The sequence below is a fragment of the Corvus brachyrhynchos genome, unplaced genomic scaffold (assembly GCF_000691975.1).
Source record: "Corvus brachyrhynchos isolate BGI_N302 unplaced genomic scaffold, ASM69197v1 scaffold126, whole genome shotgun sequence".
NCBI classification, from domain to species: domain Eukaryota; kingdom Metazoa; phylum Chordata; class Aves; order Passeriformes; family Corvidae; genus Corvus; species Corvus brachyrhynchos.
This window is the reverse complement of record NW_008239283.1, coordinates 7009716-7026356: the sequence shown is the minus strand read 5'-3', so window position 1 is coordinate 7026356 and position 16641 is coordinate 7009716. Positions and strand designations below refer to the sequence as shown.

The following is a 16641-nucleotide window of genomic DNA, read 5'->3' as shown; positions in this document are numbered from 1 at the left end:
GGAGGCCGGGGGCGGTGGTGAGCCTGCCGTCTCCACCAGCCTCAGCAAAAGCCCCACGAGCATGAACCCGTGAGCCTAAACCAGTTCCCACCATCAGAAAATAATCTCTCTCCTCTCTCCATCATGGTCCCGGTCACGAGCAGCACATTATTTACAAGCAGCTGGAAAGGAAACACCGATACTCAGGCAGCTTCAGACTTCCCAAATGTAGGCCCTTCCCCTGCAGGCGCCAGATTTTCCAAGGTTTAGTGCCTGTAAATTTAAAGCTACTGTGTTTTCCTGCCATCTTATTTTTCATTCCTACCTTCAGGGCTTCGTAAGGAATATCGCTGCATCAATTATGACTGATATTTTTGAGATCCAGTTTCAACATCCACATGAAAACAGCAGATAAAAAAATCTCACTTTGTTGGTTTTTATTAAAAAATTACTGTTTTACCCATTGGAACCGCAGAGGGTAGTGTGGAGGCAATACCAACCCTGCCACCCACGTGATGAGTTTGACACCCTCCTGGGAGGCTGGGAAAGAAGCTTCAGTGGTGGGAGAAGGAAGCACTGCAGCAGGATGAAGGTGGCTGTGTGAAGCAGAAGCACTCAGTGAAGGGCACTGGCACTTGGCTTTTCCCCATGTGGTGCTGGAGTTGTTTATCCCAGTGGCACAACTGCATGCCCCGCTGCCACATCCTGCTGATGCTGCTTCCAGGGCTGCTCCAGGCCAAGGGCTGCTCTCCTCCCTCCTTGGGACCACAAACTAGTAGGAGATTTAAATGCATAAAATCATGTCTGAGGAGCCAGATGGGCCAGGCAAAGCCTGGTGTCAAGTAATGCCACAGCATCCTCCTGAATGAGGCTGCGACCTCAGACATCTCCCCAAATTACGTACAAAACACATTTAACACTTCCATCTGAAAGCAACCAGCACATTCCACACACAGCAAAGGAAACAAACAAACAAACAACCTCATCAACACAGGAAACCTCTAACAAAGCTATATATAAAACATGATTGATATTGATTAATAGAAACCCGCCCATCACCTTGTTCTGGGGAGGGAAAATACAGTGTGTTTTTATTTCACCTTGACTTCCAGTTTCCAGCTTGAGGGGCTAGAGACATATGACCAAATTTGCTGGGTTCTACATTGTTTTGGTCTGAAATCACCAAAAACCACAGGATTCTGTACAGGAGAGGCATCTCTGTAGCACTTTGTGAGGATTACAGTGGCTGGTCCCTTCTCTCTGGTTCTATAGGAGCCTTTCGCAGCACAGCCAATGTCATGGAACTCCTGCAGCTCCCTTGAAACTCATCCCAGATCTGTCCAAAACTTGGATCAGGCTCATAAACTTCAGACAAGTTTTAAGTTGATGATGAATTAAGGTACAAAGTGAATATTTTCTCCTCCTGGAATTTGTTATTAAAAGCCCTGAGTTTCCAAAGTGGACAAATAGTTCCTAACTGAGTAATTAATTACCATCCCATCTCCTCTTGATGCCGCAAGCCATCCATTAATGGATACCAATCATCCAAAAGGCACTTAGTACCTGACCATTTTTCTTGAAATTTTGGGGGTGGTGGTATTTTATTGATGTTTTTTAACAAGAGCTGCTTGCCTTGTACCTCCATTGCAAGCAGCTTGTTCCAGATACTTGATATTTGGAGGTCAGGATGGATATGGGTCTTGTGATCTCTCTTCATCCCTCACAGAAAAATGCACAACTTGAAATGATGTCGCATTTTGAATCCTGTCACTGGAAAAAAAATCCTTTCTTTTCAGGGGGAAAAAAAAATAAATCAGCCATCCAAATCTATCTGGGAAGCAGCAATTCTAAATTCCTTATTTATTTCTTTTAGGACCTTTTTCAGCCAGCTCTGGTTTGGAGCACACCCAGACATTTTGGAGCTGAGCTAAACACTTCAGAGCAGTGCCCTTAAATCTGGAAAGAAGCCCTCAGTGAAATTTAGACATGACACCTGGATCTGATAAAGTTACAGGTGTACTCCTTGACCGCTAAGTTTCTGGGAACACCCAGGCTTCCATTTGCTATTGCAGAAGGGGGGCAAATCCCAGGTATTGGGGGATATGAGCATAAAAATCATGTGAAAAAAGCCACGAGGAGCAGAAGGCAGAAAGGAAAGGAGCCTCTCCTGTGCAGTATGGGCTTTAAAGTGATTTATTTTTAGCCTGCAGTTTGCTGCTAGAGCCTCTCATCCGTAGCTTTTAAGGCTGTTACTGCTGAGGTCTCACCTTGTCTTAGGTTTAAGGGGTGCTATGCCAAATCTGGGTTGCAGCAAGACACCACTGCAGAATATAACAAGTGCATTATGTTCCACTTTCATACAGAGCTAACAAATTTATAGGTTGTCTACAAAATATTCTCTCTTTTATCCGTGTAATTACCTTCTCTAAAATTCACCAGGCAAGGGCAATATTTCAAATAACTTCAATTTCCCACTAACCTAAATGTTAATCCTAGGCTGGCTCCTGTGCTTCAGCAAATCTCTTCTGACCTTGCAGATATAAGTATGATGGTGTTTAAGAAACTCTGCCTGTCTGAACCTAAATCAGAGGCACATGGGTGAGAGCAAACCATCTCATAAGGTACAGGGACCCCCCTGAGCCCTAGATTCAGCCATGCACACAAGCATCAGTTCATATTCTGTCACCTTTCTTGGCCACTTCAACACTGTGGTCACAACTATCTGCTGTGAATAAGTGACCATGGCAGGTGTGTGATGTTTTGGTCACCATACACAGCAATAATCATGCAAGGAAACTCAAAGCTGATCAAGAGAAGCCAAGAGGAGAGAAACAAAAAAGAAAGTTTGAGCTAAGATACGGATTTAATGAGCTTGATTCTCCCTGTGCAGACTGCTAATGGGACACAGAGAGGGGTGGATGTCAATTTATACCAACAGAGAAACTGTCTCTTAATGCCAATATCACAACAAAACTTCACTTTTCTTCTGCCCATTCTTAGTCCTGACTATTTGTGCTGCAAGTTTTTTGAGGCAGAAAATTCCAATTTCTGGACCCGCTTAGTGCTAAGGGATCACAAATGCAGCATGAGCTTCCAGACAGTACTGCAAGGCAAGTAATAAAATATTTATCCTCAACCTCCTTCTGTGCTTGTATGCTCTGCAAAGGAAACCATCAAAAGTAGAGCCACCAGTTTACAGCCAGAGTCCTCAAAAGGAACAAAACCATGTGCCATATCCACATCTCTCTAGAAAACAAATGTTTTCACACCTTGACCCATTGCAGAACATTTTGATTTCTTATGTAATAATAATAATAATAATAATAATATCAAATTTCAAATCAAAAGAAAAATAATTATAGATGATAAAAAAGCTCACGTGGCTTAAAAAGCAGTAAGGCCTTTCCATAATTACATCAGCCAAGCTGCAACCTTGATATACAACAGGGCATAAGGTGCTCAGAGCTGGGTCCCAAACTCACCTTCAGGGAACCTGAAAGCCCCAGCACGTGGAGGCACAGCTTGGCTCTCAGGGGATGAAAGCAGCACATTACCACTCACAGGAGCAATCCCCACCCACATTTCTTCCCCTCAGCCACTAAATGTGAAGCTGATAAATTCCTGCCCTCCTAATTTCACCCATTTTTTTTAGAGTGCTACCAAAACTACAGCCATTTTTGACATTGACACCACAATCTTTAGCCGTACAACTGCTTTCTTTCTTTCCTGCTGGAAAAGTGTCCTTGATGGGCAAAGCCCTGCATACCCATAGGGCCTGGATTTGTGGAGTCTCCAATGTTACCCAGACTGGTGCTAAAACAAGGCTTCCTGCCACTCTTACCATTAACTACACCAGAGCTAATGCTCCAGGGAAGATCAGCATGTCCCTTTCCAAGCATTACCCAGGAAGGTTGCTGTACTCATAACCTGTAAAGCAGCAAGGAAATCAGCCTTGTGCGATGCATTTCTCCCTGCAGATACGAGGGAAAGACCAGGTGCCTGTGCTTACCAGGTGGTGAACTGCTTCCTGCTGTGGTGGTGGTGGAGGTGCCAGTGAAGGAGGTGGCAGAGTTTCTCCAGCAGCACAACATGGAGCCCAAAGACCTGGGACAGTGTGCTCTGCAGAGTATTTCCTCCACTGCCAGGTCTCAAGAGAAGCAATCCAGCGCTGATGCCAGAACTGCCGCTGTCTTCTTCCAGGAATACCAAGGCACAACCCATCCCCGCACCCCAGAGCCATCCAGGTGTCCTCTCACCATGGCCTTGCATGGCACAGCACAGTGCCTTTCCCTGGCAGCCAGCAAAAGCTTCACCAGCACACAAACACAATGGGAATGTTTCCAGAGGATGCTCAGGTGCAAAGGGCTGCTGGACAGTGGTGGCAGGAGAAAGGCACAGCTGCTGCACTCTTAGCTGAAAGCAAAGCTGTGGGGCCTCCTCCCAGTACTGCTAGACCAAGGGAGACAAAGGGGCCCATCATGTCCCAGTTTTGGGGACGAGCAGGGGCCACAGCATTGAAGAGGCAAACACTCTCCACCAAATCACTTGATTTCAACCAGTGCAACTCCTCAGTGAGCGAGATACACAGCCAAGGACCTTCCCCAACCTCCCTCTCTGGATCTCCTAACTCATGTCTTATTTTGAGAAGGGAATTAAATTGTTTAGTAGCTAAAAAAGAAGCTACCTAGGAATTTCTGCCTATTAATCTCTTCATACCATGCTCTGGGGTTTTCTTTTGTTCAGGCTACAGAGAAATGCCAGGCTGAACAATCCTTGACTTGGGAAGAAAGGGACCACGCATGTGACCAGACTTTATGGAACACAAGATTTTACAGCAATGGCATTATGGCTGGGTATGAAACTCTAACACAGCCCCAAGCAGCTTGCCAGCAGTGGGGCAGCACCAAGGAGTGCTTGAAGTTTGCACAACAGGGGCATCTACCAAGGTTAAGGATGCTACAAGCACAGGGAGGGCTCTCTAGAGCCACTGGCAACAGGGAACCCAGGGGAAGCTTCAACACGGACCCACAATCCACACAACAGACCCAGACTCTTTGGAAACCAACGGCAAGAGGCAGGGAGGAAGGAATCCTGGAAGGGTGCTTCCAGCACTGGATGACCGATTTGAGGTGGCTCAGAGCTGGTCACACAAACACAACTTCCCTCTTGCCTCTATCGAGATAATTAAGATTAAAAGCACTTAGTCAAAGACCTGCAACCTTGAAAAATGAATACACTTTCTGCAGTGCGCCAAGGTGGCTCTTTTCTCCATGTCAGCAGAAAGCCTCCTGTGCCTCCCTCTGTAAGAAAACGGAAAGAGCCAAAGCTGCAGCTGGCCAGACCATGGGATGGGACCCACCCCACCTGGTAATACCAGGACACTGAGCACTGGCAAGTGGAATGGTGCTCAAAGGCATTGAGGGTACCCACAGAAAGGATGGAGAGGAGTTCCTGGTGTCTCAGGCTTTTATTGCACAGAAGGAGAAATAAATAATCTAAAGGCTGGAATTATCAGAGATGAAACAAAGTGAAAGGCAGTGATTTTCCCCTCCTCGTAATGTCAGAACTGATGTGTGGTGCTGGGGCTAAACTTACATTGCTAAAGCCATTCTGAATCATCTGTCCCTTCAGCTGGGAAACACTCTAAGTGGGCCCAGCTATTTTGTCAGGTCTCAGGTCTCACATCAGAAAGGATGTGGGAAATAACTATGAACAGCTTCTAAGACATAATTTCACAGTTTTACAGAAGAGGTCATTATTCTGCATTACTGCATTTAAATGTGCGATTTCAGTAGTGAATATACTTCATAATCTTCTCGTACTTGCCACTGATTCTGGCCTATTGTCTAACACCTTAAAGTACTTTCTAAGACCTTGGTAATTGAAATGCTGAGGTAGAAAATTACTGTATTACAAGCAGGGAAATTCATGCCAAGAGGAGAAGTGAATTGACCTGGAAGGTCTCATCCATCCGTGGCACAGCTGGGAGTGGGGCACTGGCTCCTGCTGTCAACGTCACTGCTCCCAGGCAGAGCATCCCCAGTCACCCAGAGGACATCTGAAATGGGGTGTTGTAAGCTTTTAGAGCAACAACCTCTTTTAGAGCTCAATAGGGCTTGTAATTGAATTCTTTAAGAGGGTTATACTGTCCTCAGTAACTCATCACTTCGCTGGACTGGCCCTTTCATTTCCATTTTTTCCCCTCAGTTTGGGCAAAGTTTGAAGCCCAGCAATGTTGTAGTTTGCATAAACAAGCAAGCCTCAAATACATAAATAGCCATTCACATCCTTTGTGCGTATATTCAAGTATTTCACAAGGCACTCGTGGCAGCCACTAGCACTTCTAAATGCTTTTTGAAGTAACAGATTGATTGCGTGTGTGTGTGTGTGTGTCCTTCACTGGAACTGGCTGCCAAATTCCTCTCTGCTGATGAGTGAGGACTGGTGATAGCGGTCCCGTGAGGCGAAGTCCTCGTTCTCCTCGGTGAGCTGCCTGGTCTCCATGCCAACTGTTGCAAAGGACGGTGTCACCACGATCTGCTCCTTGGGAGATGGCCTTCTCCTGCAAGCAGAGAAGCAGAGGTGCCTGCATCACCCCTTGCTTTTTATCCATTACCAGCCATGCTCCTGGCTGTGCAAACAAGGCAGGGTGATGCCGGGAGAGGCTAAATCCTTCTCGGTGCCCTTTGGAGGCACAGAGCTAACCTGAAAGCATTCTTCTTAGAAGGAACACAAAAAATGTACTCCCTTTTCCCAAATAAACACTGCAAAATATACATTTTTTTAACAAATGTGTTTCCTCTTTGGATATAGACCATGGCAAACACCTTCCACACTGTGCCGGAGAAGGAGGAGCACAAACCATTTCTAATGAAAAATATCCTTTTCATAGTTTCCTAAGCAAAAAAAAGATTACAATAATTTTTGTAACTTTTAAATAAAATGGGAGATTTTCCTGAAATCTCTTCATCCCTGAAGCTGATTTTAAGAAAACCCTATTGGCATTTTAAAATCAAAACTGTAAGACAAATATAGCACTGACTAAGACCTCATCAAGCACCTAAGAGCCTTAGAGGTGTCAAGAACCCTTGACTGCTTCCAGCGCCCTTGTAGTCTAGTGGGATTTATTATTTTTCTCAAATTCATTAAAATATCTTGACTGGATTTCAGAGCTTAGAAAAAAACTCTGAATTAATTCAGTGCAATTTCTTGCAGCACAACATGGATGGGCTTCAAAATGACCCACCTGGCTCCCAAGCAGAGCCCAAGTTGTCTTTGTGGCAGTATGGGCAGGAGCCCTGGCACTAGGATAGGGTGACCAAGCTGGCTAGCTGACCTAGAGATTGTACTCTTTGAGGAGAGAGAAACAGGATCAGTTTCTACTTTGGGCACTCACCAGATCTCCCCTCAACCCTCCTTGGCAGGGTCCTTGATCATCATTGCACTGACCAAAGCACCAAGGACTCTGTTGGTCTGGTAACCCAGCAATAAAATCCCCCTGTGACAACAGCACCTCTCCATACGAGAGGCAGGGATAGTTTCTCCTTTCCACACACAGTAATTCTCCATGAAGCCTCACACCTCAACCAGACTCCCATGGGGATTTCTGACAACGGGCAGGAGACACGGCTCAGATGCACCAAAGGATTACTGGGAGGAAAATGCTGTTCTATCATCACAGAGGCGGAGCTAAAATGACCAGCCACAAATCTGCCTGGGATGGAAGCAGACAGAACTGCCCGGGATATGAAGCAGCAGGGTCTGGCTCACTGTGCCATGAGTAATTCTGGCAGCATTTCAGCATGGTCCCACACACCCTGTTCCCAGTCTCAACTCCTCACCCTTGGCTTGGGCTCGTGTCACCAGGCCAGCAAAGGGACAGGGAACAATCCCTTACTCCAAATGAGATAAGCAGACTATGCGGTGGTGCATCCCATGCCCCCTGCCCCTTGGGCCGCACTATGATCTGAGAAATGTTAGGCCTCAGCCTTGACAAACAGTACCTGGGCTCAGCTCCTCTTGAGCTTATCAGAAACACTGTCTGCTCCAGGGAACTTATGCTGTCTAACAGCTCCTGTTTTTTAGTGAATATCCTTGGAAACTTATTTTTCTTGCATGAGTAACAACTCAAGCAGAACTGTTACAGAACATTCAAAGAAAGTTACTGACCCAAACTGTGGCCAAGATGGAAAATTACTATGACCAAAGCCAACGCTCTTGCTACACTCTAAGCAGCAGTCCAAAATGAGACCCTTTGAGCTCTCCTGGCCCACAGTGGGCTGACACCAGCACCTCTGAGTGGGGCCTCTCAGAGCAGTGAACTCTCAAGTTTTCTGTACTTGGAGGACCATCAATGAACACTGATGATGGAGCCTGGGCTGATTCCCCTGCTCCTCAAGGTTCAACCCTTCACCTCTTGATAAGATACAAAGGCATCAGAATTCCATAAGAACAATAACCATTTTGTTAAATGGTTTAAATTAAGCTATAAATTAAGTGCTGTTATGTCTAAGACCTGCCATGGGGTCCTCAAAGAGATCCCTCACTCCTGGCTTCTCTCCCCAACCACTTCTGCTACCAAAAGCATGTGGTCATATTATAGGAACTGTGGGCAGAGACAGGACCTGTCAAGAGAGACCAATGTGCTTAATTGCCTGGATTTTCATTTATTTTAAAGGAGCCACCAAGTTGGCACATATAATGCATTGCAGCTGGTGTTGCACAGTCCTTGCTACAGCATTCACTCACCCCAACAAAAAAGAAAACCCAACAGACTGGGAAACTCAAAGCTCATTGCTCAGAGAGAGAGGTGCTCATAAGCGACTATAGGAAACCCAACATGATGGAATTAATAATTAATAGTATCAAATAAGATTAACAAAACTAGTTAATAACCAACCAAACAAAACCCTCAAAGTCATCTGGGCATCAAAACCCAAGACAATGCTACTGCAGTCCCATGCAAACTCAACATGGAATGGCTCCTTCACCAAAGACCCTATTTATCATATTTGTCCTGAAGTTATTGCAGCTCCCTGCCCCAGGATTTCCTCTCTGAAACTTGAACACAGCTGCCATGTGTGCCTGTTCCACACTACCAGAGGAATTCTCCTTCAGTGAGTGGTGGGTGGAAGAGGAGTCTCCAGTTTCTCATTTCCTTTCAGATTTTCCAGTTCAACCTGAGCCATAAAGGTTGAGCACAGACCTTTGGGGTAAGATAAAGCTTCAGGCACCAAGATACTGTTATCAGCTGACATTCCCACATACAAAGCAGAGGAGACTCCTGCTTCCCCACATGCACAGCCAACCAAATGCCAGGCTAATGGGAGCAAACAGCTCTTTTTACCATCAAGTAAGAATAACCCTGAGTATGCAAGAAGGGGCAAAAAGACTGCTTAAGGTAATAAACAAGTCAATTCTTCCAGCCCTCTCTGTGCACATTAGTGGGTCACGGGAACAACGAGCAGCGTGTTGGTCACTGCCAAGTGACTGGTACCAACCTGCATGAAGTGATCAAAATGGACTTAATCCAGCCAAAGAAACTGAAATTTGCTGCTGCTCCTACGGAGAAAAGGCACAAGAAGTCAGTATGCTGCTAATTCTCTCATAATAGCATTACACCACTGAATTTTTGCATAAAATCTCAAACCAGCACGCTTGTTATTAGTCTGCGGTACCCAAAGATTTTGTGATAGTGAGAACATTCCTGCAGTCTTCCTACATGCTGTGGCTTTTAAACAACTGTCTAGAAATGAACCCAAATTTCCTATGGGGAACAGCTATCCATTCCCAGCCCGACAGCTTGTTAAACCCCAGTGAAGCATGAGCAAAGCACAAACACCCACCACAGTACCTTTCACTCCCTGGACTGCATAAACCATTCCCACTGCAGGGACAGGGAGACAGAAGGAGCTATTCAGCCAGCCTCAGCCAGGGTGGTTGTGGTCTCACCATTCATTCCCTCTTGTCTGACCCCACAGAGAGCTGCTGAGCTTATTACACCAACACTGATTTCTTTTCTGATTTCTCAGTAGTTAGTTTCCTTCACTGGCTCCCTGCAGGGGCAGGGAAGTGCCAGAGCTGGGAGCAAAAGCAGCAGGAGAAGTTTATGGTGAGGGACAGGGAGAACTGAGCCCTGTCAGCACCTGCTGGATTTGGCTTAGGCTGCTGGAGAGGAAGAGAGAGAAGGGATGTGTAAATCACAGGGCATTTCACCTCCCAAGGTCTTCATCTAGCTCCTAATCCAGAGCATCTCTCAGGCCACTGTCTCCCAACCTTTCTAGACAAAGATCCTTTGAAGAGCAAACTCACAGATCAGTGGGAGCCTTGTGACCACAAAATAACATTCCCTCACAGGCAAGAAAAAATCAGGCTGAATTTTGAGCATTCACTTCTAACATTTTCAATGCCATACACTGTTATTCTGTATGCATGAGAATGCATGTGCAAGAGAAACCAAGAAAAAAATGTCTAATCATGCTGCTATTTCTCAGATCAGCTTCCAAAACCCTCTACACGCTGACAGAGAAATTCTTATTAAAGTAATTTGTGGTAAGTATTTCAAAAGCAGACTACAGAGATATAATGCAGTGAGTATACAAAGGCAAAAAAGATTCCAACACCTGAAAACATTATTTGTGGTTTGTTTAATGTATGGGGGCCATAAACAACTTTGTTAAAACTTATAGATATATTTCAAAAGATACAAAATGGCAACTACTATCCACAATCTCAGCTCTTTTCTACTATCCCCTACAGATACATAGAAAGGAAGTCACTCAAGAGTAGAAAAAGAACAGTTGAGCAATGTTTGGATGGTGGTGATTAGTTTTTGGCTTCTCATCATCTGTGTTTCTGAAATCTAGTACTTGCTTACCTACTGTCTAATGATCTTTCTCCTAAATAAACCCAGGTAGCTATTTCTGCACATATTGCATATGAATTCAGGCTCTTGATTTTTCTCATCCTGGAGAACAAACTGCACATCCAGGCATGCACTCAGCTATGTATGCACACACGTACCGATGGATGGATGGATGGATGGATGGATGGATGGATGGATGGATGGATACATTCATGAGCAGGTGAGGATGCCCACACCATGTCCCTTCAGAGACACAGAGCACTGCAAACCCCCCCGCTGGCCTTGCCAAGCAGCTGTGAGCTCTCATGAGCTGCTTGCTGAATGTTCTTCAATATTTCATTTTGAACTTGTTTAAGCTGATCACATGCACAGATCTCTCTAATGCCCTCTGCCTAAAAGTATTTTCCCAGATTATGTTCCCAACATGTTCAAGGTGTTTAGCTCTGGAATCAAAAGGCTCTCTTGTTCCACAGTTATGAATGCTGAGATTTGATGCGACACTCACCATAATTCCCATTTTCCTTAAAGTTCTCTCAGGTGGGTTTAGATTAAGTTTATTAAAACTTATTTATGGGAGGTTTTTCTCATTGCTGGGATACATTTACAAACTGTCATCCCTATCAAGTCTTAGTATCTGGTTTTGTAATTTAAAGCACAATATAATAAAGCAATAAGCATTATGTTCAAACTATCCAACCAATGCTAGTCACAGCTAGAATCCAAAAGAAAATCAGACTCAGAGAGAAAATGTATTAAAACTAACAATGAAACAAATCCTCATTGTTCACTGTGTCACCTGCATATTAAACACAAGAGTCTCAATTCCTAATTAAGTTTAATTAAAGTTTAATGAATTTTTAAGCAGGTTTAATAATACAGGAAAAACAACTCACCAAGAGGGAGTCCTGGGCTCACTTGGCCAATGTAGAAATACAGAATAACTGCTGCCCCCAGGCTGACAAGGGTGTAGATCCACTGAATGACAACCATTATGATGAGGGATACGATTACCTGTCGGAAAGACACAGTTTGGGGTTACCCCAGAGTCTGGGAGGTAAGACCATGCTGACAGTCTGACAGCCATTTTTCTGCAAAGCCCAGTTTTCCATGCTATGGAGACTCATTTGTTTTCAGTCTTAAAAGGAGGGACAGCACAGGTTTACAGTGTCACCCTCAGCAGCATGGAGGTAGCTCCAGTGAGCTACCCTGAGTCGCAGAGGCCGTGTGGGTCTCTGCTTGGGCTTCTCCAAGAGGAGTATCCAGAGGCTCACCAGCTCAGGAGGAGATTTGGCTCAAGTTGCATAAAGACAGGGGCAGAGGTAGCATCTCCATGGGAGAGGCTGCCAACGGCAAGGGGCAGCATACAAAGAAAGAGCTAAAATGGTCCCAACTGACACAACCAGTGAAGCTCAAAGAGAGAGGGCAGAGGGGAGAGGAGTCAGGATGAATAAACACATCCAATTTTTGCTTTTGTGATTTTATTTTGCATTGTCAATCCCATCCCAGCTCTGTTGCAACCTCCTTCTGAGTCTGATTATTGACAGGAAACCAAATCTGCTTTAATGAGCACGTCAGTCACCCCTGTAAGCAAATTGCCCTGCGAAGGCAGAGAGCTGATGGCTCTGCCATGAGGTGCACTTGGGAGCCACGTTAGATACGAGCCCAGAGATGGCATCAGCACACAACCTCCTAAAGATGTCATCCTGAAGAGGGGCCACCCCAGCACTGCAGCCCAGGAGAACCCCTCACCAGGAGCTGGCTGCTGGCAGCAGCAGCAGTGAATTTGAAAAGTAGGTGTCAAACTCCATCTGAGGATTAAACTAACATGGTTTGGTGGGTTGTTTGAGTGGGTTTGTTACACTTTATGCACAGCTATGAAATCCTTATCCATGCAGCAAAGCCATATGGCTCATTCATTATACCTATCTGACCCTTTCCCTGTCATCTGCCCAATAATCCATCTTCCCAAGATGAATTTAGGTGTATAAACTTCTCAACAGCTTGAGGCAGAAGCTATTTAAAAGTTATTTAAAGTAACATGCTGTAGGAATGCTCTCCTTTCCTCCCTCGAAAGATGGAATTTCACAGCCGGGCTCAGGAGGTCAGCACTAATGAAACCCCACCCCAAGCTTGCAGAAACTGGCCCATGAATAAAAGCAACACAGCTTTGAAGGTGATGTCTCAGTCCATCCCACAGCAAGAAAAAGCAGACTGGCACATGGTGAAAACAGGGACACTAATTTCTTTTTCCCCATTCAGCAATGCATCTTTAAAGTCCTAAGACTCCAGGCTTTGAATTTGTACTTTTGAGTTGGGTTGGGGCTTTTTTTGTTTGTTTGGGTTTCTTCCTGTTGTTATTTAATTTAATATGCTATCAGGCTTTCCCTGAATTTGGACTGCTGGATGCATGGTACCTTGAGTATTTAGTTCAGGTGACCTGCAATACGAGAATCAAAAGCCATTATTTAAAGTACTGGAGTATTTACACTGCAATGTGTGATGAATTTCCTTCTGTTTTCTACAATCACAAACCACTTCTCAAAATAAGAAAAAATTACTTACACCAGCAAAGGCAATCCAGTGACTGAAAAATCTGGAGTAGAAGGATTCTGGTATTTGCTGAATTCCCAGTTCTGGATTTTGTTGCTTTATAGATGTTTCTACCAAAAAAAAAAAAAAAAAAAAAAAAATTAGAAAGGAGTTATAAAGTGGAGTTTTTCCCTCTACTTTACATTACCACATTCCAGGAACCAAAGAAAAAATTCTATCTGACAGCTGGGTAAGACAGAGTTCAACCAAAACCTCTAAAATGAAAACTGACAAGAAGTGCAAGAAAAAACCCAGAAAGTTGCCAGATCTGGTACTAAGTCCATTTAAAGGCAGCATCTGTCTATCTCAGTCTCAGTTTCACAATTTGTGAAATAAGAATAATACTTTTCTCTCTCAGAAGGGTTTAGGAAGCTTAACTGACTAATGCTGATGAAACACTACAGCACTGGGAATGACAAACTCCATGCATGCACACTGTACCAAATACCCACATCACCAACAGAACAAATTCACACCTTCACCTATGGATGCTGAGTTACAGACTCCACCTGTGTTGTGGGGACCACTGCATTTTGATAGCCTGAGTTTTAGACTCACACAGCTCTAACCATCCATCCTACCCCACACCAGGACCACGTATACACCCAAACCCTTTTTAATGTACAGCATTCAGCATGCCTGTGAAGAATTATGAGTATATTGTAAACAACCCAACACTAAATTTAGTCCTGCCTGCTTTCCTGTGATTAATCTTCTGTAGGAAATTGCTTTGGAACTTCTCCTGTGATGCCTTGCAATGAGCTCTACCCTCACCTGGAATAAATGATATTATTGCCATGAATCACTGAATGACAGCCCCATATAAAGCTCGTTTCACGCCTGCCTTCAGGAAAGCACTGGGAGGACCAAAGTTGTAAACAATTTCCTCTGAGCATGGAGATGTCCATCTCCTGCAGCCCTTACCTTCTCCCCTCGGGCCAGGGAGCATCATCACTTCACTGCAGAGCTGTTCCCTCTGCTCCAGTGTCCTGGGTGTGTGCTGGGCATCCGCAGTGGGTGGTGAGCACAGACCTGCATCCCGCTGCCTGCCCTGCTCCTCCACATCCTGCTGGCTCTTGTGGGGCTCTGGGGTCTCATCCTGGCCGTACTGAGCCAGGGGAGCATCGTGATGGAGATCCAGGAGAAAGCTGTCTTGTAATGTCTGCTTGGCTGGCTTCTTTGCCTTCTTTTGGTTGACCTTTTGGGTTAAATTCTCAGCTCCTTCTCTTTTGCAAGTACTTGGCTCACTAAAAAATGGTTTAAAAAGCTGGTCCATGTCTTTTTTGAATTCCAGCAAAGTGCCATTTGATCTGCTTTGAATTACTCCATCTGCTGCATGGCTGGGGAGCTTGTTGAAAATTAAAGGCTGGGATGAGTGAGCAGGTCTAGCAGTTCCCATCTGGGTCTCATCCGGTTTCTGCTGAATGTTGTAGCTCAAGGATAGTGAGAAGTAGGAATAGTCCACAGCAATATATGTCAGCATGAAGTTGATGGTGACTATGGGAGCAAGAACATTCACTTGCCCAATGAAGACAAAAGCCATGGTGATGAGACTTGTTAAGCAAATCGCAGCCACTGGAGTCTTGTTGGGGCCTTTCTGGCTCATAAATAAAACAAAATTACATTTAAATTAATAACCATGAACCTTGCCATGAGGATTCCCCACTTTCTCAGCTGCCATATATGGTTACCTGGGTTGCCTGCAGTACCCCCCTAGCCATGAAATGCATGCATGCATGTGCAAACAGAGGCTCACAGGCTTAATAAATTAAAGAATAGGCTGAAAGCCAAAAGCTGGTGAGCTCCCACCTCATCCCTAAGCCTTATTCAAGCTCTGTCTTTGGTAAATTCATCCACTCTCACTCATATCTCCATGGTAAAACAATGTCATTAAAGCAGCAATAAGCCTTCAGAGAGATTTGTGGGGCTTATGGGAAGCCTGGCAATAAAACGTGTTAATTAGAGTTAACTGTTCATCTCTAATTATTCTACAGGACTCTGCACCACTGCCTACCCAAAAGGCTCCCTCGTGCTGCCCTTGGAAAAGCTCTGCATGGAGCAGTGCCACCTTCATATCAGCAGCTTCTGGCCCTGCGCTGACAGGCAGCCGAGCTGAACCCATGGTCTGCCGAGCCTCTGCACACAGAGCTCCCCTCCTTCAATCCACCCCAGCAGCAGAGGGAAAGCAGCAGTGAGGCTGGGCAGGTGAGGAGGCTGGGGGTGGCAGGCAGCCCCAGCAATGCCAGGCATGTGTCAGGAGGGCAGGGAGCCAGGAGAAACATTGCCCTCTCCTCTCCTTTGGGACTGGGTGAAGGCAGGGAAAGGAGAAGGAAAAGAGGGACAAAACAAAGAGCATCAGGAATGGAAATACCTGAGCCTTTGGCTCATGAACTTTAATTCCAGGTCTAACATGCCCTTCCTTGGACCAGACACCATTTTGCCATTTTGCCACCTGGCAAGCCAGTGAAAGCCATGTAAAGACTTTGCTGAAAAATATCTCACAAGATATCTTACAAAATATCTTAGCTTTTCACTTAACTGCATTTACTTCTTTAATGAACACACAGCTCAAATGAAAACTATTTCTGTTTCCTCCATTCTTATTTATTAAAAGAAAATTAGACCAGTTCTGGACCATTACATTTTTTCAGAATGAATAAAAATACATCTCAGGGACAAAGGAAGGCAGATCTCAGAAAGCATCTTCAGTGTCAGAAAGATGTACTGAGATGGGGAACAGATGGGATGATCTCAGGATGCATCTGGCTTGGGTTTAACTACAGAAAACACTCGTGTCCTTCCCATCAGCTGGGGTTATGGTGACCACACCACCTTCTTCACCCATGGAAAAGAAGAACTGATGTGGAGTAGATTGCTAAGGACAAATTAAATGTATTTACTCTCCATAAACCAAATCTAAACAATTCCCAAGGTGGCAGAGAGAAGAAAGTGGGGGGGGAAAGTGATCTGCCTTTGATTTCTCACCTTCAAATCTTTTTGTTTTGAAGGGCTCAAAAAGAAGCCTTTCCCATCATAGCACTCTGCATGGAGTTCAGAACAGAAAATTTGACAGAAAGACAGAAAACTATCAGTGAAGAGAGGAAATCAACTTTGTTAAACCACTGAGAATTTCACAAGGGTTGCCAAGGGGAGCCTATTCTGGAATCACCTGAAAACTGCCTTCAGGAAGTTTTTGAGGTCATTACTGT

At 44.8% G+C, this 16641-nt stretch overlaps 1 protein-coding gene across 2 annotated transcripts in view; it reads right to left on the bottom strand.

The window, feature by feature from the left end:
- Nucleotides 1–5430: 5430 nt before the first annotated feature.
- SLC12A8 (solute carrier family 12 member 8) overlaps nucleotides 5431–16641 on the bottom strand; it is a 47429-nt gene continuing 36218 nt past the window's right edge. Inside the window, exons 10-14 of one of the 2 annotated variants that reach the window (XM_017740256.1) lie at nucleotides 14357–15029; nucleotides 13406–13503; nucleotides 11737–11854; nucleotides 9480–9540; nucleotides 5431–6541 (exon numbers count right to left, since the gene is read on the bottom strand). In XM_017740256.1, the coding sequence (XP_017595745.1) occupies nucleotides 6376–6541; nucleotides 9480–9540; nucleotides 11737–11854; nucleotides 13406–13503; nucleotides 14357–15029 (1116 nt within the window). In that variant the 3' untranslated portion in view covers nucleotides 5431–6375. Of the gene's footprint in view, nucleotides 6542–9479; nucleotides 9541–9572; nucleotides 10147–11736; nucleotides 11855–13405; nucleotides 13504–14356; nucleotides 15030–16641 lie in introns of those variants that run through there. The other variant, XM_017740257.1, reaches the window with a different exon arrangement.